Genomic DNA, 25,944 nt, shown 5'->3' on the forward strand with positions numbered 1-25,944 from the left:
GCTTTACGACACGCGGGTGAAAGGTTGGAAAAGTTTTTTTGTTTTTTTTTAGTAGATCTACAAAACATATGGCACTCAAATAGCCCCGCCCCCTCCCCTCTAAAACCGGATTCCGATGAGCCATCCCGATGACTTTTAAATCTATCGCTTCAAACGTAAACCGCCGTCACTGTCGCAAACTAGCGGTAAGCGAACAACAGAATCAACTGCGTGGATTTTTTTATTTTTTTTATTTTATTATTATTTTATTTTTTTATTATTATTTTATTTTTTTACTGGGACATCGACGGTAAGTTGCGCGGTCAGAAAATAGGGAATTATTGCCATCTTGTACGTAGTGACACGGATGACGAACGGTTATTCTCTACGTTGGGAGTCAGCGGCAGAGTTAGCTTTCTTGTTAGCCTCCCCTCCCCCACCCCGCTATAGCAGCAGTTGATAGCTATTTGCTATCACAACAACAACAACAACAAGAAGGAAAGCAGACCGACTAATGTGGCGTTTGTTAGTCGTTTGGCTAAAGTCAACACGAGACCTCCTTCCACAACTGTGTCCCCGCGGCGGCGCTAACGACAGATTTTTTTTGTTGTTGTTGTTGTTTTTTGGTGTGTTTTATAAAAGTTTTCCTCGGGCGATGGCGGCGTCTTCTTCGTCCTCCTCCGCGGGAGGCGTGAGCGGCAGCTCGGTGACCGGTTCTGGATTCAGCGCTTCGGAGCTCATTCCTCCAAGGAAGGTCCTGTACACGTATCCCAAAGGCGCAGGTGAAATGATGGAAGGTGAGACTCAGCCAAAAACAAAAAGGGGGTGTCGGTGTTCAGCTCGTTTTGAGTTCAGGGGGGGGGGGGGGACAAAAGGTGGGGACATCATACGAGGGGACACGCTGCGTGTTAAGTTTTCTTTCAGGTCATTTAAACGGAGAAAGCACCCCCATCCCCCCCCCCCTCCCCAAGTTGTTTAGTCCCCAACAAAAAAATGGCAGCCAGATGTGATTTCTTTCAATTATTTTATTTTTTTCCCCCTTCATTCAAAAACAATGCTATTCAAAATCTGATTTTAGGCTGCCATCTTCATTTGAATAAAGACACAAACACGACTAAAAGCTTGTGTTGCTTTGTGGAGGACGTCCCGGTATGTAGCTCGGTCTGGTATTGGTGACAATGGGGGGGGGGGTCGATCTAGTCAACTTAATCGTGTGTTTACGTCTTATGTCGGTGCATCAGCAGCAGTGGACCTTTTTTTTTCCCCAGCAGACATTTTGACATGTTATTGTAGAGAAAGCTCAGGTGTATTATTGATGGCTCTCAACTGAATGAAATCCTCCCACCCTCCCTCTGCATTTAACTTCTTTTACTTTGCCTTTCTTTTCAGACGGCTCAGATCGATTTTTATGCGAGTCTGTATTCAGCTACCAAGTTGCCTCGACTCTGAAACAAGTTAAACACGGTAAGTCGGACGCTGCGCCGCACATGCAAAAAAAATGAGTTTGTTTTTGGTTGAACCGATCGAAAACTGAAACGACGTCACTGCGTTCTTTCAGATCAACAAGTGTCTCGGATGGAGAAGCTTGCGAGCTTGGTGGAGGAGCTGGAAGCGGACGAGTGGCGGTACAAACCAATTGAACAGCTGTTGGGATTTACGCCATCTTAAAGAGATTCATACGCCTTCGGTTAATAAATCAGCCAAATAGAATGAGAAGAGAAAGGAGATGTTTTATTTCAGGTTCATAAACCATGTTCCTTCTTTGAGTTTATTCTATATCTTTAAAGGGATAGTCGGGATTTCTTTGAAGTGGGGTTATATGAGGTACTTGTTCATATTTAGTTTATTATCTGCAGTAGATGGAGGGGAGGAGGAGAGGGGGGGGTCGCCACGTCCCCAGTTGGAGAAGCAGGCCGCTTTTAAAAGCATGGACGTTAAGCAATGTACTGCTGTAGATGTGGTCGGCAACAACTCCCGAAAAACAAAATCTGTATTATTTCAAGTGTACTCTGTATTTAGGATATTTTCACCTCTTTACCTTGCAGTCAGACCGCCCTCTCCAACTTCAAAGCCATCAGACTCCTGTGACAAAAACAGTAATTTTACCTGGCAGGACACAGGAGTCGCTGGTCTACCGCTGCTTCGATTGGCGACTTTGTTTGGGTCATGGTGCGACTCCGGCGTCAGTTTGGATCTGAGCTCATGTCTTAAAACACCCCTAAAATCACACGACGACACAAACTTGCTTACCGATCGAGGCAGCGGTAGACCAGCAACTCCTGTGTCCTGCGAGGTAAAATTACTGTTGTTTGTTTTTTAAGGGAGTCCGGTGGTTTTGAAGAGAGCATAGATGGATGGATATAACCGGTTCAGTTCCCCATTGGAAAAATCTGCCTGACATCAAGGTAATGCAGTGAAAATATTTTAAATATAGTTTAAACTTACTCTGTCATCAGTTTTGTTTGTTTATTTTTCAGAGGGTTAATTTGTTTTGTTTGTGTGTGTGTGCGTGTGTGTGTGTGTGGCTAAAATGAAAAAAAAAACAACAACAACTGCTGACCCTGTACACAGCAGTACATTGCTTAGCCGGCATGCCAGTACAGCTGCCTGCTTTTACACTCGCTTTTAATAATAAGCACCTCATACAAACCCACAAAACTATCCCTTTAAAAGTAAGACGTTTTCTGGAGAAACAGAATGTGAGATGTATTGTTTTATCACGTCACCTATTGAATGTTTGCTTTTAAAAAAAAAAACTAAAAAAAACAATTTGTTATATTTGAAACCATCATACTGTAAATAAACCCTTGCCAACAAAATCTTCTTGTCTATCGATAACTGCAAAATTGAACATTTTGAAGTAGATTATTAACAGATTTTTCTACTGCCGCAGGCTATTAAAGGTAATTCTGCCAGTCCAATCTGCTTACTAGCCTCTGTGTTAAGGAAAATAATATCTTTGGGAATAAATCCCTTGAAGTGAAAGCACTGCGTTCCCCTCGTGGATCCCCTGTAACTCATAAATCTGAACCCTTTGCTGTCTGCTGCGTCTCTCCTTTCACTGCTGCTCGCTGGAGCAAAACAACTTGTATAATAAAGTCAGACTCGGACCTTCTTTGCGTCGGTGGCTGTTTGTTTTGCTTGTTTGAAGTACATTGGTGCGTCTTTTCTCTGTTGGGTCTAAAACGCATGGCTGAGATTTGTTTCCGTGTTCGCTTATCTTTCGTGTTGACGGCGAGGAAACGTGCAGAGCTGGATGTTTTTGCTCGGTGAAAGCTTGTTTTCAAACAAGACGAAGGGTGGGAGCGTACAGGACGTACAGTTTCGGCATGTAAATGTCTCGGGACATTTGCAGGACACACCTCCAGCTGGGGCTTTAAACTTCCTGTTCGAGCGGGTCACCGGTTTTGTCTCCAGAAACACACTTTCTAGGAAATCAAATTTTTTTTTTTTTACCAGTAGGGTTTTCTGTTTTCTACAGGAGCCACTGAAGCTTTTAATCATGTGTTTTCTGTTTTGTTTTTTGTGTGTGAACAGAAGAAGAAACATTTTGGTGTGGACTCTGGCTTTATAACTTCCCTCAGACAAAAAAAACAAAAACTGCGCCTACACGTGTTTATGCCTTTCAGTTCCTCCCAAAGTACAGTCTATTCCACGCCTACTCACGTGGAGCGACGCGGCGTATATTTGGCCGCTTTCCAGAGCTTTTTTTTTTGCGGGCCAACTTTGCGTTACGTGCAGTGCGGCCCTGAGAGAAACGCTATTCCCCGCAACTCAAAACAAATCAGCTCTCTGTCGTTTCATTCTCGCGCGGTGTTTAGTTTTAGGACTTAAAGCCCTTTTGCAAAGCACCTCGAGTTTATCTTGTGACATCGGTTAATTTCTCTGCATACTTTCACGATTGTAAATATTGAAAGTGTGTCACTCGTCTCTACGGACGTCAAACATTTTTATTAACAATTTTTTTATTTTATTTTATTTTTTTTTACGGCGCGCTCGGTGTCGTATTGTGTCGCTCGCTTTGCGTGTTGTTTGGATCTCTTGTGTGTCAGATAAAAAATTCTGATGTAATGCTTGAGCAAAACAGGTGACGTAATGTGCACTGCAACGCTGAACCGGCTGAGCCGGGGCCTGCGTGGACTTTCTCCTGCGCTGTTTCAAACTGTGGTTGCAAATGCACCAGATAAATGTGTTAATACTTGTGTGTCACACAAACAAAGAAATACAGTATGAATGTTGCAGGCCCAGGCATGTCCTTGTACATTTCCAAAACACTGGGGTCTGCTATTCATCACCCAACCCCCCTCTCCTCCTCCTCCACCTCCTCCTCCTGTTTGTCTTTCTTCTCTGCTGGCAGGTTACCAGGCAAGATACAGCTCCGATGGCGTGCCTCCCTTTTTGATTGGCTGGCTGGAGGGAGATGGGCGTGGCCGAGCAGCCTCATATATAAGCATTGTTGCAGGACAGACTGCAGAGCTTTGGCAGTTAGCGAGAAAGAGAGCCAGGCGAGAAGGCAGAAGTTTCCAGGCAGTTGTTTTTCTAGACAATAACCATTCAAAAACTCGTCTTCAACAAGGACAACAACCTTTAACGGCGCCGTTTGCAAATATACTGTAAGTACTATGTGATAATTTCGTTGTTTTCGCTAGCTTAAAAGCAATTTTTTTTTTTTTTTTTTTACACCAGAAAAACAGCTGCGAGCTGCTGTAAAATACAACATTTTCTTGCTGCAAGCTTGTTCCGTTCACACATTTCTTAGCTCTGCTTTAAATGCACGTCACTTGTGTTTAATGTGATTGCCAAACGGGGAGTAAACGTCGGTGCTCATTTGTTGCCTTTGTTTCCCCATAAACAGCTGCCCACAAGAAGCAACTGACACTGTTGAATACTGCAGAGGACAACCATGCCCGATCTCTCTTCACCCACCGACATCGCCAGCTCACCTTCTTCTCTAGTGGACGGCAGTCCCAGGAGGCTGTCCTGGGGCAAGCTGGTCCAAAGGCTGACCGACTTCAGCGCCTCTGCCAGCAGCAGCAGTATTGAGTCTGGCTCTCACAATGGCAGCAGGAGTGATCTCTCAGACTCGGGTAAGCTGTGCTGCAAACATGTCCCTGGAAGTTTTCATCTGGATGCATTGTTCAGGCTCTTAACCCGCTTTTTGTCTCGTCTGCAGGGTCAGACGTCTTCAGTGATCTGTGTCCCTCGCATGACGACCTGTTCTACGATCCAATGGAGGAGACGATCCTGAAAGAAGTCGTGGACCTTATAGCGCGAAGCCTAAGAGACGCCAAAGACTCCGACTGCGCCTTAAGATGCACCAAACTGCTCATTCCCGATAAACTCCTGGAGCACATTGGACAGGAGCTCCTTCACCTGGCAGCCAGTGAGCCCTGCGGTTTAAGAGGGGCTCTTATTGACCTCTGTGTGGAGCAAGGGTCGCTCTGTGAGAGCATGGCACAGCTTTCTGTGGACCCCTACCTTGTCCCCACCTTTCAGCTCACTCTGGTGTTGAGGCTAGAGTCAGGCGGCCTGTGGCCTAAAATCCAAGGACTATTTAGCACAAAGTCTCCGTCCACTCAAGCAGTGAGACAAGCCATAAAACTTAGCACTGGCTTCCGTGTGATCAAGAAAAAACTGTACTGCTCTGAAGCACTGCTCATTGAGGAGTGCTGAGAGATGCAAGGGACTGTGGTGTTTTAATGTCCGAGGTGACAATAAAAGCTCACAGAAGGGCCTTACTAGTAAAACTACTACACGTATAAAGCCGATGCCTTCTGAAGTGTAAAGATGGACCTTGTCATGATGTAGCCTATTGTTCCTAACGGGAGTGGATCTGAAGTTTATGGTACTTGGAGCAGGTGTTGCGGTAAAACTTGCTTCAGATTTTTCAAATTACAAAGTGTAACCATCATGCTATACCTGGTAAATAGGCATTTTGCAAGTATTAAAGAGCATACCGTACCTCAGTTTCTATCGAAACCATACAACGGCAGCTAGCTATACTGTTCTAGTCATTGTGTTTTCTGTTTATGCATTACCTTTCATTGGACACAAACTGATGAACTTGTCGGGGACCTTTGTGACTGCTTCAGTTCAAAGGTAAAAGGCCTACCAGTGGCTTGCCTTGTGCAGTATTTGTGCAAGCTTGCAGCTAAGATTTCACATGTAACTCGATCCTGTATTTGTGTAGACCTGTCCTGCTTTCAACTTTATTTGATATTCAAATACTCATTACATTGCACTTTTTTTTGTACTTTCATGATCGCAAATAAATTATTCTTTTGTAACAATCTCTTTTCTGTTGTCTTGTTTTTATGAAATGTGTCATATTCAAGTGATCCGTCATGAATTTTTTTTTTTTTTACAGCCGGACTCAGGTTTCCAACGGAAACCTGGAAAAGTTGAAAAAAAAACTAAATCGTGATCCTTATTTGTGTATCTGTGTGCGAAAACATTTGGAAACTATACTAAATTACCTGTTGTAGTGAGGGAAAATGTCTAACTTTATAAGTTATAGTCATATAACTCATAGTCCAGCTGACCGGAAAAAAAGAGACAGCAATTATCAGCCACATGACGCACAACAGAGATGAAAAGTTCAAAAACTGAATAAGTGTGAAGTTGGCAAAAAAAAAAAGAGAAGCAGAGGTGCAACTTCTGACACAGACCAGCTGAGTTTATTTGTGGTAACGCTTCCCTTCCTGCCAGGCACGTTTTGCACGTCACCCGAAATGTGAACGTGCACACGGCCATGTTTCCAGTTGTTCGTCTCGGCCAAATGTGCTGACAAAGCTTTCTTGTCCTGCTCAGAGTAACGAGTCACATTCAACACGTTTAAGCATCCATATTTTATTTTTTTCATCAGGGAGTAAAAACATGGTGGAAAAAAGTGAGCAGGATCTGCACTGATAAATCTATCTATCTATCTATCTATCTATCTATCTATCTATCTATCTATCTATCTATCTATCTATCTATCTAATTAAATAAATAAATAATATAAAGAATAAATAGCATACTATAAACTAAAAAAGTGTGACAGAGATGGCTTTTTCCCACCAGATGAGATTCATCAGAGACATTACACTCCAAAACTAGAACCTGTTAAAGTCCCACTTTGTGGGTAGGCACATGTCTCATTCTCTTGGCATTTATATTGAAGTTATACCACAGCTAACGGAGGTAAAGGTGACAGGGACATTTCCTAATTTTATATCACACACACAGCAGAAAAAGACAAATCTCAGGTGTTCAAGTGTTCTAACAAACCCTAAACAGAGGTTTCACAATATTTCTGCATAGTTTGAAAATGTGCATTTCAAGTCGAATCAGCAAATCCCCTTCAAACTTTTCTCCACTGATCTGACCGCATAAAATCAAGGAGGAATCATTCGATGTGGTTTCGGTTCAACTGCTACATAAATATCATTCGTATGATTAAAGAGAGCTTATCTATGTTCTGGTTTTGTAACTGCAGAAACCAGGGTGAAATGACCTTTGCCAGCTTTATGGTCAAAACTGGTGCTTGGAAGTTGTCCAAACCCACATCTTGTCAGGAGGACAAGCAATGATAAGTGGCTTTTTTTTTTTTTTTTTTTTTTTTAGTTCAAAACAATATATTAACATTATATTTTAATTTCACGCACTAAAATTTCACAGAAATGGTTTTAACCAGTTTGTAGGGTCAGTTTGGTGGAGATTGTTAAAGCTTAACTATTTACAGCAAGAAATCTTCCACAGTGATTCTGGAAACCTAGAGACAAAAAAAAAAAGTATTTTTATCTTGTGAAATGCAACAAAACATTTAGACAATCACTAAAAAAAAATATGTTCAGAAATGATTAAGTGTGGAGTACTTGTTTTTAATCATGAACGCATCCTCAACCATGTAACGACGCTGTGATCTCGGACAGCTTGGCGCAGCTCGGTGTGCGAGCCCTCTGCGCTCTTTGGTAGAGATCAGTGTCTCCAAAATAGCGAGCTCTGTACAGCATGCCTTCCTCTGCAAGAAAAACACACGAAGAATTGATTTAAAGATATGAGGGGCAATAAAAATATGAATATTCTTTAAATTGTTTTCCCAGCATTCATTCCCATGTTTTCTTGGAAAACATACTTTGCTGCTTCTCCTTCCAGCAATTGTTGCGGAGGTTGGAAATAAAATCGTCCTCCACTGTGCGCTCCAAATTCTTCAGATTGACACCAGTGAACTCTTTGGAGAAGTGCTCCCCCACATAATATGGCACCTTCAGGTTCTCCGTCAGCCTCTTCTGCGAGTAACCTGCTGACCTGAAGATAGGACAAAGTGTGGGACAGATATCGTGTGACAGAAACGCAGCACGCGGATGACAGATCTGGAACCGTCCGTCTCTGTCAACATGACTCACGGCTGATAATGACTCACAGGCGAGTGTATCTGAAACACAAAGGCAGGCAGCATGGAGAGTGGCCAGACACGTAGAGCCAGCAAACACAGCAAAGGCCTGTGATTATTTGAAACTAACTGCAGCATCAAGATGTTCTTTCTAAAATCGCACAATAAACTGCAAAACAATACGATGGACCTGTTGCAGGACGCTATATAACTGCAAACTCTGTGAAAGCAAATCCATTTTCCGAAATTTGATGAAAATATAACAATTAAGAATCATGAAATAGACCTGGGTTTGGATTCTTCTGAATTTTATGTAGCGTGAATATAATCTTGAATCTAAGCCCCTTGCAATTTTACAGAAGAACAGCTAGTTGTGGGATTTCATTCTCAGAATAGGGATCCCACTCACGGCCTGAAGCTGAGACTGTAGGACGGACTGTTGACCATGATCTGACTGAGAGCTGACACAATAACCAGGATGAGGATGGGCATGACCTGCACGAAGAGAGCCAGACCTCCCTGCAAAAAAAAAACACATTACAAACACACATTAATACGCACAAAAAAAAAATCTCTTCAGTATCACGAAGGACACCTTAACTGTTGACTAAATGTCTCCCCCTGCTGGCCAACATGGCAAACTACCATATTTATGTATTTTTACACTGTATTTACAGCAGTTTGAGTGCCAAACTTACATCCCGCTGTCGCTCTCTTCTCTCCCGCCTTTGGTAACGCATCCGCCCGTTAGTGTACACATGAGTATTACCTGGATTAATGTAGCACATTTACAACTCAACAGACACTTCAGAACAGGTAATATGAATAATTCAAATATTGGCACTCACAAGAACGTTATGACAACACAAAGCAGTGACACTTACTTGATGGGTAACCTCCTCCGAAGAACATATTGAAGAGGTCCTCGGGTGAAATATCCGGCTCGAAGTTTCCTCCATCGGGGCCGTGTTCTGTTGGATGTCTTCTTTCCTCGTCGCACTGATCATACTGTCTTCTTTTGTTAACGTTACTCAGCACAGCATACGCATTACCAATAGCTGTTGGAAATGAACAATTATGAAGTCAAATTATATCTAGAAATCACAATGAAAAAAATACAGCACGATTTTTTTAAAAAAATTTTTTTTTGCATCAGTAAAAAAAGTTACCTTTAAACGCCTCTGTTGCACCCGGAGCATGATTCTTATCCGGATGGAATTTCAAAGCAAGTTTTCTATAAGATCTTTTGAGTTCGTCCTCGGAGGCGTCTTTCTGGACCCCAAGAATTTCATAGAAGTCTTTACATTGTTTTATCCTGCGAAAGAGAACACAGGATTATGAACAGGTGCCACGTGAAGACTGGAAACACGTCAACATCGCTTCCAGCAAAACCGTAAACAGTTTCTTCAAAGCCAATATGAACTTTACATGATTCCCAGTCTTACGTACCTTCTCACGGCGTCTATCTGATCTGACGTGTAGGGTTTGGAGGTGTCTGAAGGCTTTTCTTCAGGTCTGGTATCCTGATTGGTGCTCTGCCGCTGTCGGGGTCCCGAGCCCCCACTGGAGTCTGAGTGGCCACCTTGTCTGGGTGTAAATCCATTCTTTGCTATCAGGTCAAGCAATGCTAGAAGAAGACATAAGGTGACAAATGTTGTGAACATTCAAACATATTCAGACTAATATTCAACATGCAGCTGAAAAAGCACAGTACTGTTAGTGAGGGTCCTACACTGTAAACAACTGTAAATGTATTAAGCACTCTGATACCAGCAGAAGCTGTAAAGAAGCCCTTCAATCGGTTCAAGTGTCCTTTAATCAGCCTGCCACTGAGGATATTTCATTTGAGTCTTTATCAACCCCTATCGATGACTTGCCGATGTTATTGTGCATCCCAAGTTCCAGACTGACTCCTGTAGCTCATGGATATCTATAAAAACTCAGATGTCCCTCTATTTTAGACCAAATGCATAAACATTGATATTTCTCATGTGATAGTATTTTAAGAATGACCAGTGTCTGGAGTCGTGCAGCACTTAGGTCAATGTGTGTTGGGTGGGATTTAAATAAACTGACTTGACTACTTGTGCATTCAGTGCATACTTAAGAGACAGACTGAATAACGATAGCGAAGCCTTTAACAATTACCTAAAATGTTTGACTTACATCATAATACGTATCCCAATCAACGAACCCAATTTTATACAGGACATTACTTGTTCTTCTGTGTGCGTGAATGATGCTCACCTTTCTGTATTTTTTTCTTTTGCAGTGTTTTGTATTTGCGGGTGTAGGTATATTGTGCAACGCAATAAAAAAAAAAGATTAGAGGGGAAACTAAGACATCTTAGTCATCTAGGAATCTCTGCGTCCGACATCCCGGGCTCAGCTTCCTAATAGAAAATCAAAAATAATAAATACCGACAGCAATGGGTGCAACGTCAGTTCAATGCTGAGCATTTAACAAACAACAGCTCCAGAAGGTGCAGTTTAACAGAGCAACTGAGCCAGCGAGCTGGTATGCTACGACAGGCCCGGGCGCCATCGGCTGCTCATCCGGGATGCAGGTGATGCTGCAGGTGATGCTGCCCAGCTGAAGCGGGCTCCCCACCCCCTCTCCTCCTCCCCCTTTTTCTTCTTCTCCGCGACACGGCCATTTTAACTTACTCTTCGCCTTCTCCGTCGGGAAGAGTCTCTGCGCCTTCTCCAGGAACCTCAGCGCTTTCTCCGGCTGGTGGTTGGTCAACGCCGCAGTCGCAATGTCAATGCAGCGCTCCGCTTCGTCCCTGTTTACTTCCATTGCAGCAGCAGCAGCAGCGGCGGCGGCGGCCAACTGGACCACAAGTAAATAAGGGCGCCTGCTGATGACGTCACGCGGATGCTGCGAACATATTTGTCAGCCGGTTAGTTGGTGATTTAAATTGCTCAGTGCGGGACCGTTTTTTGCTGCTGGAGCCTGGAGACGTTGACTTTTCAGGAATAGGTAAGCCTCCCCCCTCCCGCTGCGTTTGCACGAATTGATTGCGTCGTCTCTGTGCTGCCTCGTTTCGCCACTAGATGGCAACAAATCGTCGATTTTCTTCTGTTTTTTTGTTGTTTTTTGAATGTAGGTCATGAAGGTGAAAACCCATGGATGTGCTCAGCCTCTTTAAACATGGACCCTGTCTCTTGAGTTCAACACCAGCCATGTCTTTTTGACCTTACGGTTAACCGATTTTTTTTTTTTTGTACATCATGTAATACAATTAAACAGTCTAAATCTTTTAGATGTGGAACGTATATGCAGTAAGTTGATCATAAATCACTGTAATGCTCCTATTCGCGTTCATTCTTGTGCCAACAGTAGTAAATAAAAGCATACCCTTTCTCTTCTAAAGAAAAGTATGTAATCGTCTTTGTTCGTACAGAATACCATCTGTACGTGTGAGAGAAAGCAGGCGATGTTATTTTGGCTTATATTTAGCGAGCCGTGACAGCGAACTACGTTGCACGAAAGCAGGACGCAGCCATCGTCAATTCACGTGTGCTTTCCCAACTGTGACAAGTCAAGGTGTCTGCCATGAAAAAGAAAAAAAAAAAGGTATATCGGTGATTCTCAGGTGCATCATTGTTTACTGAAAATCTCCAGGAGCCACATTGACAACGAGGATGCAGGAGACAGAGCTGCAAAGCCGTTTGAAAAACACAAACTGTGAAGGACAGCGAATACTAGACACCCACACACAGTGTAACATGTACTGCATCATTGTTGTGATTTCAACTCCCTCATTCAGTCAGTTTGCCTGCAGGGCCTGAATATTCAGCCACACAATAATCAGCGCATAACTGGAATACCGTTTTTTTTTTATTGACTTTATTGACAATGGGTAAACACTAAAATATTGCATGTTGCAATTGCTGACTTCATGAAGGCGCAAGTAGCAAAACAATGTCATTTTCTGAAACTAATGAAATAAACCTACTGGCATATACTTGGTTTATAAAGGATGAGCAAACATCTAACGAGCATTACTTGTTCTGTCTTTTGTTACACCATTTGAAAAAAAGTGTAATTTGTTGATTAAAAAAAAAAAGCTGTTTAATGCTCAGTTCACCACAAGGAATCACAGAAAGAGACAAAAAAAAAAAAATATGAACATGTAATTGTCTGACTAGTGATGATATAAAACAGGACTTTGATAAAGTACATCATCTTACGTGTGAAACCTTTTCTTACTTTAAACCGAGGTTCTCTGCCACTTTACGGAGTCTGTCGACAACTTGTTAAATGTACATTTTGCTTGACTCTTACCGAACATCTTTACAGCACATTCACAGTGTTTCTAGAGAATCTAAAGCACCGACACTGTGAAGACTCAGCTGTGAAACTTGGCTTGCCATTCATCAAGACTTGTATAGGAAACGTTTATTTGCTTATAACTACGTTTAAGTAAGCTACTAAATAAACTTCAGCAGACACTCCTCCGGTAATTATTTAGATTTGGTTTTCAGGGATAATATAAAGTAGGTTAACTCTATTTTGAAAACAGCGGTCATATAGCCTAGTCAGAGGTGCATGGGACCATAAAGGGAGTAGCCTAACTATTAAGGAATTAAGCAAAAGAAATAATAATAATTGTACAAATTTTGAGAGGACTTTCCGCAACTTTAGAATAAAGATTTTTTATTTTATTTTATTAATACCATTTTCTTTAGGGACGAGGATGACGCGCTAGAGAAAACATCCCGTGTTTTTTTTTTTTTTTTTTTTTAATGTGAAGGGGGCGGGGCTTCTCCGCCGCTGGTTCTGGTGTACGGCGACTAAAAACTTCCATTTGCCCCCCAGCTTCAATCGTTAAACACTTCACGACTCGAGTCGTTTCGTGAATAATCCACGCGTGAATGGAAAACACGAAGTGCGGCTGACACGTCTAGACAAACAGCAGCGGCAGCCGCCGTCGCTCTCCAGGGGACGTAAATATACATCTGGCTGGCCAAAGAATGAATAAAAGGTGAACAGCAGATAAACCGACAGCCAATCAGAGCGCGACCTTGAGGCGGCATCCGGGCGCTGATTGGTCAGTCGCACCTCGCGCTCCGACTCATTGATGCGTTCGCTGCAGAACCGATCACGCTCCCTTTCTGGGTTACTGTACTTTTAAACCAGCTCCTGTTCCCGTTTCACTCACCGAATCTCGTTTCCACTCGTCTGCCTGTCTTTGGTGAGTCCTTTACGTTATTTCGTTCCCCCTCCCGCAGGTGTAATATCAGTTTTATGCAATGTCGCAGCTGCTATAAAGTCGAGCATCATGGTTACATGACCGCCCCTCTTCCGTAACCACCAAGGCGCCAGCTAGCGCGAGCTAGCATTTAAAAAAAAATGTAAAAAAAAAAAAAAAAATGTAAAAATAAATCAATTAACATATTGTTTATTTCATACTGCCTCATCTCGTTTGCAAAAAAAAAAAAAAAAAAAAACCAACAACACCCGGAGGTTGACGCGTTTTTTTTTTGTTTGTTTGTTTGTTTGTTTTTTTTTTCCCTTTTCCATCTTCGCCGTTTAGAGAAATCACCAGAACCCGCAAAGCCACAATGACGGAGGCGGAGGCGTTGGAGAAGAAGCAGCACAAGTCCAGCAGCGGGGATGTTCTTCCAGAGGCCATCAGAGAAGACGTGTTCGATAACACATACAAAGAGAAAGAGGGCCCCAAACCTCGCAAGATCATCGTATGGAAAAACGTCATATTGATGACCGTCTTGCATATAGGAGCCTTGTACGGCGTCTTCCTCATCCCATCAGCAGCTCCTTTGACCTTGCTCTGGTGTAAGTAACACACAAAAATAATCTACCTGTTACAGCATTTCTTGCACAGTTTGGTTTAAATGTGGCTTTTTCTTTTGGAGGACATCACATTTTTTTTTTTTTTTTTAAAGCAGTTGTTATGTCAGCAGCCCGGCCCACTTTCTCACCACTGGTGAATGCAAAAAAAAAAAAAAAAAAACCGAAAAGAAAAGAAAAAAAAGACGTGGCTGCATAGATCCTCCCAGTTCCCCTGCATGTGTGGCGGATTATCCACCGGGCATATATCACCAGACATTTAATGCATTCATCTTAAAAGCTGGAGGGAAGCATGTGACAATAAGCTCTTATCTCTTAAACGGGACAGCCCACCTGTCCTGTTGTTTTTTTTTTTTTTAGGCAAAGTCACTGTAAAAGGAGTGCAGGCCGTTGAAGGAGCAGCATGTTCATTTACATAAACCTCACGTCATTTTTTTTTTTTTTTTTTTTTTTTTTTAAACCCACTTTGTTTTAATTCAAAACAAAGGTTGCACTGCTGAATAGATTTTTTTTTTTTTTTTTTTTTTTTAAAGCTTCCCGTCTTTTCATTAACAGATCCATCGCGTAGTTTCATCCCCGCAGCCGGTGTCAGATATCGGCGATCACTCATCGCGGTCCGTTGCCACAGTTCTGCGTGGCACAACGTATTTGACCATTTAAGAGGGATCATTCCCGTCTAGTTGCAGACATGTCCCCCGTGGTGCATCACCTGTTGCTCAATCTCCTCCCGAGCTCTGACAGCGTTACCGAAAACGCCTCGGCGCGCAGCGTCTAGTGAGCGCTCGGCAAAGCGCCGATGACGCGAGCAGACGAGCAGGACGCGGTCGAATTAATTTTGCGGATGTGTTTTCTCCCCACAGCTGCGCTTTGTTTTTTCGTAAGCGCTCTAGGAATTACCGCGGGAGCTCACCGCCTGTGGAGCCACAGATCCTACAAGGCCACGTTACCTCTGCGGATCTTCCTCAGCGTCGCCAACTCCATGGCATTTCAGGTACGGAAACGAGACGTAAGGTCCCGAAGAGCCGGCCGTCGGGGACGCGCGTCCCCGCCGCGAAACTGACAGAAAACGCGCGACGGCGGTTCTCGTTTATTCTGGCGGCGCTCGCGCCGGCGCTCTTGTGTAACGTCCCGTCTTCACTCCAAACCGCAGAACGACATCTTCGAGTGGGCTCGGGACCACAGGGTTCACCACAAATATTCGGAGACGGACGCCGACCCGCACAACGCCGTCCGGGGCTTCTTCTTCGCTCACATCGGCTGGCTGCTGGTGCGCAAGCACCCCGACGTCGTCGAGAAGGGACGCAAGCTGGAGCTCAGCGACCTGCTGGCGGACAAAGTTGTGATGTTCCAAAGGAAGTAAGTTGCACGGGTCGACGGTTTGTTTCACGCTCCATCTGGTGGCTTAAAACATCAGCCTGGGTTTATTCAATCTTTTAAAAAAGAAAAAAAGGTGCAGAAAGTAAACAAAGTAGAAGTAACAAATAACTGTCAAAGAAAAAAAAAAAACGAACCCTCTTCCACCTGCTACAGTAAGTCCACCAACCGCTGCAGAGCTGCGTCTGCAGCGCAGGGTTGCATTAGTCATCCCGGTTTAACCGGATGCGGGTCACCGACATGTCAATCGGGCGCATGTCGAGGACTCGGCGAAAACCGTGTCACGAGGGCAGAAGTAAGGAGGTGAACGATCCCTCGCCTCGACATGCCGCTCATTCCTGCGTCATTTGCATTTCGCACTTAAGTAAACAGGCTCCGTTTTACCTCCCGCCCCCCCCCCCTCTCTCTCGTCGCCTCCCAACAGGTACTACAAGATGTCCGTGCTGCTCATGTGCTTCTTCGTCCCGATGTCCGTGCCCTGGTACCTGTGGGGGGAGTCCCTGTGGGTGGCGTACTTCATCCCGGCCCTGCTGAGGTACACCCTGGTGCTGAACGCCACCTGGCTGGTGAACAGCGCGGCTCACATGTGGGGGAACAGGCCCTACGACAAGAACATCAACCCCAGGGAGAACAAGTTCGTCACTTTCAGCGCCATCGGTAGGAAAAACACGCGCACGCACACACACAAACAAACAAACAAACAAACAAACAAACAAAAAGGCGGAGGAGGGAATGCTTATTATCGGCGATGATCTAAATCCTGGGTGGGAATTTTCGGACAACGGCGCGAGGATTAATCCCGCAGCATTTCAGACGAGACGGACCGCCGAGATTCGGTTCGCCCCTTCGGCGTAGCGCCACCTGCGGGCGAAACGTCACGTCGGAGTTGACGCGTGAACACGTTCCCGACACATTTGACGACGCAGCGGCTTCGAAGGTCAAATGAAGGAATGTGTCAACCAACGATGGGAAAACCATTTATTTTACGATTGTTACGAAACAAACAAAACGACTTTTTCTGGCTCGTCCGTACATATTATGCACTTCAATACAGTAAAGGGTGAATAAAATGTCTAAAAAGCGACTCACAGGTTTGCAATTGCATAAATTCACGTCGGAAAAATAAATCATTTTAAATTTAAATTAAATTTTTATTTTAAATTAATAAAAATAAAATATTCTAAGATGACGAGCCGCCATTCATCACACCGAAAGCCTCCGTTTTACTGCGCTCGCGCATCTCGGTGAAATGTTTTGTCGCTTGTTAGTTTGTCTGTTTTTTGCGATGTTACGTAATTATCTCGCGCACGTCTAAATCTCGCCAGACGGCCACGTTTCCATCGCGGTTCACCACCGTCGCGTTTCAAAAAAAAAAAAAAAAAAAAAAAACCTTCCCGGCGACGCGTCGCCGCGCTTCACCGGGGAAACGGCGACCCGCGACAATTCCGTCACGACCGTTTGCCCCGATTTGCAACCAACGGGATCCGTCCGTCCCGCGCCGGTTGAAATTGACCCTCGTCTGAATCTTTTTTTTGGGGGGACGGGGATTGACCTTTCAAACACAGCCGGGCGCGAACCCTGGTCGGACCTCGGTTTTTAAAGGGCTATAACACCAACCCGAAAAAAAAGAGAAATGGCCACCTAAACATACTAAAAACGCATCTTTTCTGCATTTCCTGGTTATAAAACTGTCGACGCAAATTGCAAAGTTTGAAGGTCGGGGTCGTCCCGATTAAAAAAAAAAAAATCCAAAGGTTTTTGATCCGCAACCTCAATTCTTCCCCGCCCGTTTCCTTGTGCCTTACAGGTGAAGGGTACCACAACTACCACCACTCGTTCCCCTTCGACTACGCGACCAGCGAGTTCGGCTGCAAGTTGAACCTCACCACTTGCTTCATCGACACCATGTGCTTCCTGGGCCTGGCCAAGGACCGCAAGCGGGTGTCCCGCGAAATGGTCCTGGCTCGGGCGCAGCGCACCGGGGACGGGAGCCACCGCAGTGGCTAAAGTGCCGCCGGTTTTGCGGGTCGGCTTCGAGGCAAAAAAAAAAAAAAAAAAAAAGCGACCGGAAGAAGCTCAACAAGTCCTTTGACAGCTATACATTTCTCATCCTCGGAGGATCAAGTCAGCTTCGTGAGGGCCTTGACCACATTTTGCTTGTTTTTTTTTGTTTTTTTTTTGGTGGTTTTTGTAGCTGTAACCTAACAAATTGTTCAAGATGAAAAAAAAAAAAAAAATACGACAAAAAAAAAAAAAAAAACCAACATGTTTTTGCCGAGCTCTTCGCTTTGATTTCTAGTGTTCAGTCAGGCCGAGGTCTTAAAACCACGTTTCAGATTTTGAAGTAGATTTAAAAAGAAAAAAAGAAAAGTCAACTTCATTCGACGCTGTTTTGCCACTTCGGTGTGCAATTTTTTTTCATGCAAGGTCAGTCATGTAGCCGATCATTTTTATGTAAGTATTACTCGATTATTAATCCAATAACGACAGGAAGCGGAGCGCGGACGTCCGGAGGAACAATATTTTAAACCGTAGGGTTCAATGCTGATTGGAGACTGTTGCCTTTTTTTTTTTTTTTTTTGTTGTTGTTTTTTTTGCAGTTTACATATGTTTTTAACAGTTCTTGTATTTAAATGAACTTTCTGAGCGTTTTAAGATTTATTTTTTTTGGGGGGGGGGGGGGGGGGGGGGATAGGAGTTTGAAACTTTTTTTTTTTTTTTTTTTTTTTTACTGGTTGTCTTTAACGAATTACAGCACGCGACGGAACCCGGACCGTCTCCTTTAAACCCGGCCGCTCCGACGCCCGAAACTTCCCGGGAAAAACAAAAGCCGCGCGGCGCGTTTTGGCGTCCAACCGCGGTTCTCCGACCGAACGCGCGGACGAGCCGCCCCCCCCCCCCCCCACCTCCCGAGCACTCAGAAAAAGACCATAAACATGAACTGCTCGTTCAGCCGACGTCGTCGTTCGACGGCGTTTTCTCACGACGGCGAAAGAGACGCGTTTTAACTTCAGACTAAAACCTGCCATTTAACAGAAAATGGATCAAAGTCAAACTTGAATTGAGCTTTGGTTTTTTTTTTGTTTTTTTTTGTTTTTTTTTTAACGGATGCATTTTAGTGCCGAGGGCGCGCGAGGCGTCGACGACCGTCTCTGAATCCGCCGGAGCAGGCAAAGTCGATATTGCTTCGTCGCGCTACATGATTGTAGAATATTTCCTTTTTTTTTTTTTTTTTTTTTTTAACATCGGGGGGGGGCGGGGCTCCGCAGCAGAGATCTCATTGGTCGGCGTAGCGGCCAGGGTCAACGCGACGAGTTCCGGCGCTCCAGAAACAACGCGCCACCCAATGCATGGCCACGTACCGTAGTAGGTGTCGTAGTGAGGTGTCGTACCGGTGACCGCGACGGCAGAACCGCGTCGCGTTTATTTTATTTTTTTTTTTTTATTTTATTTTTTTTTGTAACGTACCGTGCAGCCGCAATCGCTTTTTGGATCGCCGGAACTGTCGCCGCGGCGATTTCCGAGACCGGGGGGGTCCGGTTTCCCTTTCGATGTCCCGCAGAGGCGATTTTTGTCATCGCAAGACTTCAACGTACATGTTTATCTTCGATTCTGGTGTGCGGAATGCTTATATTGTCAATGTATTGCTTTCTTTTTTTTTTTTTTTTACATTTTTCCCTGCGGACTAAAAAAAAAAATCCCATCGCTGAACCAGATGTTTCTGCGTTGCAGTCTCGTAAAAAAAAAAAAAAAAAAAAAAAAAGGAAACATCAAAATGGAGCACCTATTTATTTCTTCCCGAGAGTCAGGATACAACCTAATGCCTTATGACTTGCGTTCATTCCTTCACGCCCTGCCAAGTGAAGACAAAAGGTTCGAGCACCGCAAAAACAAAATCCCCGAGTTCCATGTTTACAGGCTGAAGCAGCAGTCGGGACGCATCGGTTTTGTTTTTTGGTTTTGTTTTTTTTTATATTCTGACTAATTTAGGCCGACGGGTGGCGTGAAAACACCGAGGTGCTCCAAACACAAATATCGGTTCATTTTGAGAGAATCCGACGCAAACTTAACAGCTGCTGCGAATGTTCCGCGCGTGAGATCCGGGGCCCCGGCGGACGGACGGACGGGCGGGCGGGCGCCGGCCAGTCGTCGGCAACGCCCGTCGCGGCATCGCGAAAAACTTCCAAACAAATGTGCGCTGTCGGGGAGGAAACCACCGAGAGCATCGTCGGAGCGCACCTATCAAAACTCGACGGCGTCACAAAGCCATGCAAACCAAACTCCTGCTGTCCAGCGCGCCAAAATCAGCATTTTGTTTTTTGTTTTTTTTTGTTTTTTTCCTAACGACGAGGAGGATCGAGAGGCTTTCAGTCTGATCATGTCAAATCTCAACTGTGTTTTATTCTGTAATAAAATTCATAATATTTTCAATACACTCGTAATTCCAATAACAGTTGTTGCTCTTCTTTTTTCTGTTTTTTTTTCTGTTTTCAGTCACTGCGTCCCAGCATTATCTGATACGCATTTGTCCTGCGCATTAGTCTCCACTGACTGAAGCTTCGGGTTACACACAGCCATGTTCCTGTAGAGATCCTTGTCAAGAGTTGTTGTTGTTGTTTTTTTCCAATTGACCTTAAATGCAAATTTAAGCACATACATGACAGCTGGACCTTGTTTTTAATTTAAGATATAAAAAAAAAAACATTTTTTAGTTTGCTTTCAACGGGAGCAAGCCACCTGCAAACGAGAAGCATTCTGTCTTAATCCTGTCGGGGCTTTTGGTAATTAAAACGTCTACCCGGGATTGAATATATCGCACAGCGCTGACGAACACGCCGGCGGTTTGAATTAAGACTTCTGTTATAACTGCAAGTCTTCCAATTCGGAGGCTGGAGGGAAAACTCCCCAAGTTTTATGTCATTGTAAATCTCGTGTTTTGGAGGTTCACCCGAGGGCTCTCGAAGTTTTACATATGCTTAGTAAAACAAACAATTACTTGATCAGACTTTTTTTGGTTTTGTTTTTTAGGTGCCATTTTTTGGCGATTCGCACGTGTTGTACTTTAACGAACTCCTCCCAGAGATTTTGTCGGACCGACTTGAAATTGAGTCTGCGCCCTCTTGACATGTTTGGAATTAAGAGTTATCGTAAGAATTTGTTTTCGCCGATCGGTGCGCCCGTGGCGTGTCGTCCAAAATAAGGATATAAAAGTCACACTGTAGCGCGTCCAAAAAGTGACCCAAAAATGACTTTTAGGTCTTTTTAGGCTGTAGTATGACTTTTTTTTTTTTTTTTTTCTTCACAATTTGGATGACACGCTATATATAGTATGATTAAAAAAAAAAAAAAAAAAAAAAAGTCATTACAGAAGGGGGGGAGTCGAACCCCCAAACAAGCCATACTATGGCATATTGTTCAAAAAATGACCTGCATTTTCAAAGTCAAAAATGCCTTATGACTTTTTTTTTTAAAGTCATGACAGAGCGGGGGGGGAGGGGTGTCAAATCCCAAACGTCCGGGCTGAGAGGCTACAGTGCTAACCACTGCGCCACCAATCTTCCCAGGAGTTAGGCAGCATTGTGACAGATCTTTGGCTCACCGCAACCTATAACTCCACCTCCCACAAATATTCATTCAAGTGCGACCAAAATTGCCGCAGACATTCTTTGGATAGTAGATGTACGTGTTTTCAAGGGCGTCTGCGGTGATATTAAATCGCTTCCTGTCATGTTCAGTGTGCGCAGAACTTTTTCAATTTCTCCAAACGTTTCAACTTCACTAAAAGCTAAATCACCATCAACGGGTGGGATCTGAACCCTTAATGGCAACCTTGGTGGAGTCGAATCTTTTCCCTGTTGAGTTAACCGGGCTGTCGGTTGAGTCACTGGAAAGCTCCGAGTGAACTCCGGTGCCGCAATTAGTTCTCCGGCGGCGAAGATATCGGCGACATCAGAGTGACGTAACACTCTAGATTTACTCAGCAGAGATATTTGTGTTTGCAGCTGCAAGAAAGAGGAAGTAAGTTAAATGTGCAACATTTTCTACAGTTTGCAATGGAATTTGTATTGATGTTAAAAGATGGAAAGCACTTTCAGATGCCCGCGACGCCGACTCCGAGCTGGAAACGACCTCACGAAGACACGGGTTCGAGTCCCGCCGAGGTCACACGCAAGGTTCACGGTTTACTGAGGGCGAGTCCCCTTAATAAGCCACACGGTTCAGAGAGAGAGAGAGAGAATCCCTCTAAGGGTAAGCCACACAGGTTTGGGTTTGTACGTGCAGTCCTATTAATACCAACCCAAAGGTCAACTACAAAATAAAAGTCCAAAAGTGGCTTTCTTTTTTTCACATTTCGGACATGATATAGTACGACACAGTGGTGTTCGAGCAGTTGCCTCACAGTGGGAAGTAACTTGAGGTGTGTGATGTCAGTTCAGAAAAAGGTCATACTCCAAAAAGTCATGAAAAGTCGTCCAAAATATCCGAAGCATGTCGTCCAAAATATCCGAAGCATGTCGTCCAAAATATCCAAAGCATGTCGTCCAAAATATCCAAAGCATGTCGTCCAAAATATTCAAATAAAAGTCATCCAAAAAGTGACCCAAACTTCATTTTTTTGTACAGAGTATATAGTATATTGTGTAGAGTATATATATCATAGTGTGGTATATCCATAGTATAGAGCACAGCCGGGGCGATGCGGCTTAAGTGTGATGTTCGGCCGTGACACAGGAGGTTGATGTTTTAAGGTCAAACGATGCTCCAAACCTCGTGAAACTTTGCACATGCGTCAGGCACCAACTTTCATGAGTTTTTGAAGATGTTTAAGCTGCCAAAAAAAGCCTTTAAAAAAATAAATAAATAAGAATAAGGAACAAGATCGAGAAAAATAAATAAAACTGCAAGCGGGAATATGCCGACCCTCGAGTGCTGCACGTCGGGGAGCCGGCGGCCCCGACCCGCTGGATCCCCGACGTGAAGCTGCGAGGGCCCGCATATCACCGCTTGCAGTTTTTTTTTTTTTTTTTATCATTTTTCTATTTACTTAACCGAATTAAGTAAATGACCCTGAACACTTTGCCCAGTACTGTTTTTTTTTTTGTGAGGAATGAAAATCTGCAGTTTTTATGGTAAAACTCCAACAGGACTTGTTTTGGGGATTTTCTGTTCCCTGGCTTGCTTTTTTTACCTTCTGTGGTAAAGACCTCTGCTGACTCAAGTGTGCGAGTCAAATATATCCCCTATTTAAGACTGCAGTAATATGAGCTGCTGCCGGGTTTACACAGGGCCAAGAGGAATGTGGGGCCAGTGTGTTGACCAGATGCCGTGTTGTATGACATCACACCTTCTCAGTGCTGGGCAGTATGTGAGTATTGTGAGTCAAAGAAGTTTATGATTCATTCTGAAATTTGATGGGATTTTTTTTTTTTTTTTTACAGACAATTGGTCCATTGGTGGAGCGTTTAAGACATTTTCGAGCATAAATGCCAAACATCCACTGGTTTCAGATGTGAGGATTAACTCTGTGTCACATAACGGTAAATCGTATATATTGATTTACACTATTTTGGTCAGACAGTAGCCTATGTGCAATTTAAAACATCACTTTGGGCTTTGTGGATTAAATATATGCATTTTTTTCCACTTTTTGCTGATATATATATATATATATTTTTAAAACAACAGTTCACTGATTCACTGTATCATCTTAACTTAAATTAGATACAGCCCTCAAGTGGTGGAAAACATCCGACAAAGATCCTTTAGTAAAAGCAGAAATGCCACAAGGTACAAATCCTCTTTTACAAGTAAAAGTTTTGCAACTTTGTGGGACAAGTCAGATCCTCAAAATGCACTTAAAAGATCAAACTTAAGTACACCATAGAAATACAAGTCACTGAAAACTACTTCAGTATCAGAATAAAAGTACTCACAATGCAGAATGGCCCATTTCAGAATAAAGTATATAATTATTGATGTAGTTATTTATATGTAGCAGCTGTAAAAAAATAAAAAAGTGTGTTACATTGAACCCCTTTATGCTGGTTGCTTATTTGCAGACTAGTGATACAATAATAATGTTCATATGTTGTATCAGGGTGGGAATCTGTCAATAAATAAATACATTTAAAAAAAAAAAAAGCACATGTATCTCATACACGAGGTGAAGAGGAAGTACTTCAGTAAACTTGAAAACTTTGCACCATTAATGACAGATTTCTGGCAGGACTCCGGTATCTCCTGATCTTTTCTCACGTCTACTTTAATACATCCGGGTTTCAGTCGAGAAGTCTGCTGTTCTTCCATAAACGGAGAGAACAGCATGACTCAGGGGCTGCTGCTGCTGCTGCGGTGGTGGTGTGATCGGTGGTGAAGTTGCGTGATATTATCGTTACCCCTGGCAGACGTGACCAAGGTTACTCTAGTTCAAACCCCCCCCACCCATTGCTCCCTCCTTCCCCCTCCCAAAAAAACATTCATCAGGCAGTTCCCAGCGTCTGACCTGAAAGCGGCCAATCAGCGGCGAGGGCTTGACGTCTGATCCCCCCTGGACCAATGGGGGGAGGGCGGGAGATGCACCTGTGTCAGCTTGCAAACTTTCCCCTACAGCCTCAGGCTCTCAATAAAATGAATAAGTTACACAACGCTTTAAATTCCTGACAGGAATAATAAAAAAAAAACAAAAAAAAAACAAAATCGTAAATGTAAGACATTGATGCATTCACGCGCGTTTCTTGAAAATAGGAAAACGGAGATGCAGCTTTAGTTTCCCTGTGGGCGTTGATGCAGACAGCACTGTGTGCATGAGTGCCCATAGCGGCCTGTTGAAGGTGCACAGGGCCTCTGAGAAGAAACACACGTACATGGTTAAACACAGAGCCATCTACTGTTCATCATGAAAACTACCGGGGATAGAACATTTAAAAAAACAACAACCAAACAAACATGAACAGCATCAAAATGAAGAAAGCCACAAGTTATTACAGGAACACGTGGAAGAAAAATCGACCTAAAATAAAAGTTCTTATTGTCCCGTGTTCATTTTAGTGTTGCACGTTGAGATTTTTTAACATACTGTTGTACATGGTTGTACAGTTTAACCCATTATGATACTGTTATTGCTTGTCATATTTAGTGTATGTAAATATTAGGGGAAAAAAAAAACAGTCAAATAAATGTGTTTATGAGCTTGACCTAACCTAAAAAAAAATAAAAAAAATTCCCCTCGGGGATTAATAAAGTAACTACCTAACCTAACCTAACCTAACCTAACCTAACCTAACCTAACCTTGCTTTAAGGGCTCTCGGTATGATCCACTAAGAACATATTGATAGGAAGAGAATGGCCAGCTGCATCTGTTCCACTCTAAATTAACATATAGTGTATATCAATATGTTTATACATGGGGCAATCTAGGGGAGCATAAGTACACGTACCTTAGCATTTTTAATTGCATCTAGTGTTGTTGTTTTTTTAATGACCAAATAATGGATTAAAGACATTGCAGTATTTATGCTTACTGAATTAGCTGTAAATGGTCTAATTTCTCCGAAAAGTATTTCTGTCAACACCTGTGGAAAATAGGCCCATATAAACTTGACTTGAGATAAATAAATAAATAAATAATAAAAAAAAAAAACCAGACGCACTTCACCAAAATAGGTAAAACCGTGTGAATGACTAAAAGCGTTGTGTGAACACGCCGTGGGAAATGTACCAAACCCACAAGTAACTTCATGCGAAACCTGTGTACCAGTTTCCAATGAGGCATAGACACATCCAGGCTATTTATAGATGAATCACCGTGTAAGACTTTTTACAGTTTAAGTCATTGATTAGTTCAAAAATTGGGTTCAATTAGACTAGAGTTGTTCTCCAGCCTGACCCTTCATGGTTGCAGCTATCTTTAATACATCGGGACTAACCGATGCTACTTGTGGTCTGCTCAAAGTCGGAGAAGTACATTTCTAAACATTCAAGTTAACTCATAAACCGGTCGCAGGCTGCTCACTTTGCAAAAGATTAAACGGCTTAAGCAATAACCAAGAAGGCGGAACTGATGTCACGCCGAGCTTCGAGGTACTAAAATCAACAGGACGTGGAATCAACTGAGGAGTCAGTCAATGTGTTTGAAGACTTGAAATCTTTACATGGAAATTTTATTTGAAAAAGATACCGAAATGGGTAAATCAAGCAACATGGATTGTATAAATATGTGCAACCAAAATGGGCACACTGAGGCACTTTACTGCCTTCTGCTGCCACGACACACCAAACTATCCAGCTTTATGTCCAGCTACAAAACTCTGAAGATCAGATTATGTTTTTAATATTATATTTCAGTTCATTTAAGTTCTATCATTGCAATGATCTCATCTAAAACAAGTATAATTTAAA

The 25,944-nt window shown here is 43.2% G+C and overlaps 4 protein-coding genes across 6 annotated transcripts; 3 read left to right on the forward strand and 1 right to left on the reverse strand.

Annotated features, from left to right (window-relative positions):
• The first annotated feature begins 95 nt into the window (after positions 1-95).
• anapc16 (anaphase promoting complex subunit 16) lies at positions 96-3,093 on the forward strand. Of its 2 annotated transcripts, XM_069691889.1 has the most exons (4): positions 96-289; positions 622-776; positions 1,369-1,443; positions 1,538-3,093. In XM_069691889.1, exons 1-4 carry the CDS (start codon positions 129-131, stop codon positions 1,645-1,647), a joined length of 501 nt encoding a protein of 166 aa, XP_069547990.1. In that variant the 5' UTR covers positions 96-128; the 3' UTR covers positions 1,648-3,093. The 2 variants fall into 2 exon arrangements, with proteins under 2 accessions (XP_069547990.1, XP_069547991.1); XM_069691890.1 differs by lacking the exon at positions 96-289 and having other exon boundaries at positions 312-776.
• Positions 3,094-4,348: 1,255 nt separating this feature from the next.
• Positions 4,349-6,269, forward strand: ddit4 (DNA-damage-inducible transcript 4). Its single transcript, XM_069691891.1, has 3 exons — positions 4,349-4,592; positions 4,835-5,066; positions 5,153-6,269. Exons 2-3 carry the CDS (start codon positions 4,883-4,885, stop codon positions 5,650-5,652), a joined length of 684 nt encoding a protein of 227 aa, XP_069547992.1. The 5' UTR covers positions 4,349-4,592; positions 4,835-4,882; the 3' UTR covers positions 5,653-6,269.
• A 543-nt stretch (positions 6,270-6,812) lies between these two features.
• dnajb12b (DnaJ heat shock protein family (Hsp40) member B12b) lies at positions 6,813-11,153 on the reverse strand. Of its 2 annotated transcripts, XM_069691893.1 has the most exons (9): positions 11,021-11,153; positions 9,803-9,980; positions 9,523-9,668; positions 9,238-9,411; positions 9,052-9,122; positions 8,763-8,872; positions 8,096-8,268; positions 7,836-7,981; positions 6,813-7,732 (listed from the first exon to the last, which is right to left on the reverse strand). In XM_069691893.1, exons 1-8 carry the CDS (start codon positions 11,151-11,153, stop codon positions 7,860-7,862), a joined length of 1,107 nt encoding a protein of 368 aa, XP_069547994.1. In that variant the 3' UTR covers positions 6,813-7,732; positions 7,836-7,859. The 2 variants fall into 2 exon arrangements, with proteins under 2 accessions (XP_069547994.1, XP_069547993.1); XM_069691892.1 differs by having other exon boundaries at positions 6,813-7,981.
• Positions 11,154-13,327: 2,174 nt separating this feature from the next.
• scd (stearoyl-CoA desaturase (delta-9-desaturase)) lies at positions 13,328-17,915 on the forward strand. The gene is made up of 6 exons (XM_069691895.1): positions 13,328-13,554; positions 13,897-14,156; positions 15,032-15,162; positions 15,322-15,527; positions 15,970-16,202; positions 17,353-17,915. The coding sequence occupies exons 2-6, from the start codon at positions 13,925-13,927 to the stop codon at positions 17,550-17,552; spliced, it is 1,002 nt and encodes a 333-aa protein (XP_069547996.1). The 5' UTR covers positions 13,328-13,554; positions 13,897-13,924; the 3' UTR covers positions 17,553-17,915.
• Positions 17,916-25,944: the final 8,029 nt, after the last annotated feature.

Source organism: Brachyistius frenatus, unplaced genomic scaffold (assembly GCF_029030835.1).
Source record: "Brachyistius frenatus isolate BFR_SWC_R1_liver_20210118 unplaced genomic scaffold, ASM2903083v1 Contig_11, whole genome shotgun sequence".
Classification (NCBI taxonomy): domain Eukaryota; kingdom Metazoa; phylum Chordata; class Actinopteri; family Embiotocidae; genus Brachyistius; species Brachyistius frenatus.

Bases quoted from the DNA above. Each gene is read 5' to 3' on its own strand.
- anapc16 (XM_069691889.1), top strand. From the start codon at position 129: ATGACTTTTAAATCTATCGCTTCAAACGTAAACCGCCGTCACTGTCGC. The intron at 777-1,368 runs GTGAGACTCAGC...CTTTCTTTTCAG, and splicing joins CGCAGGTGAAATGATGGAAG to ACGGCTCAGATCGATTTTTA. The intron at 1,444-1,537 runs GTAAGTCGGACG...GCGTTCTTTCAG, and splicing joins TCTGAAACAAGTTAAACACG to ATCAACAAGTGTCTCGGATG.
- ddit4 (XM_069691891.1), top strand. From the start codon at position 4,883: ATGCCCGATCTCTCTTCACCCACCGACATCGCCAGCTCACCTTCTTCT. The intron at 5,067-5,152 runs GTAAGCTGTGCT...TCTCGTCTGCAG, and splicing joins GAGTGATCTCTCAGACTCGG to GGTCAGACGTCTTCAGTGAT.
- dnajb12b (XM_069691893.1), bottom strand. From the start codon at position 11,153: ATGGAAGTAAACAGGGACGAAGCGGAGCGCTGCATTGACATTGCGACT. The intron at 9,669-9,802 runs GTACGTAAGACT...TCTCTTTCGCAG, and splicing joins CAGATAGACGCCGTGAGAAG to GATAAAACAATGTAAAGACT. The intron at 8,873-9,051 runs GTAAGTTTGGCA...TTTTTTTTGCAG, and splicing joins GAAGAGAGCGACAGCGGGAT to GGAGGTCTGGCTCTCTTCGT.
- scd (XM_069691895.1), top strand. From the start codon at position 13,925: ATGACGGAGGCGGAGGCGTTGGAGAAGAAGCAGCACAAGTCCAGCAGC. The intron at 14,157-15,031 runs GTAAGTAACACA...TTCTCCCCACAG, and splicing joins TCCTTTGACCTTGCTCTGGT to CTGCGCTTTGTTTTTTCGTA. The intron at 16,203-17,352 runs GTAGGAAAAACA...TGTGCCTTACAG, and splicing joins CGTCACTTTCAGCGCCATCG to GTGAAGGGTACCACAACTAC.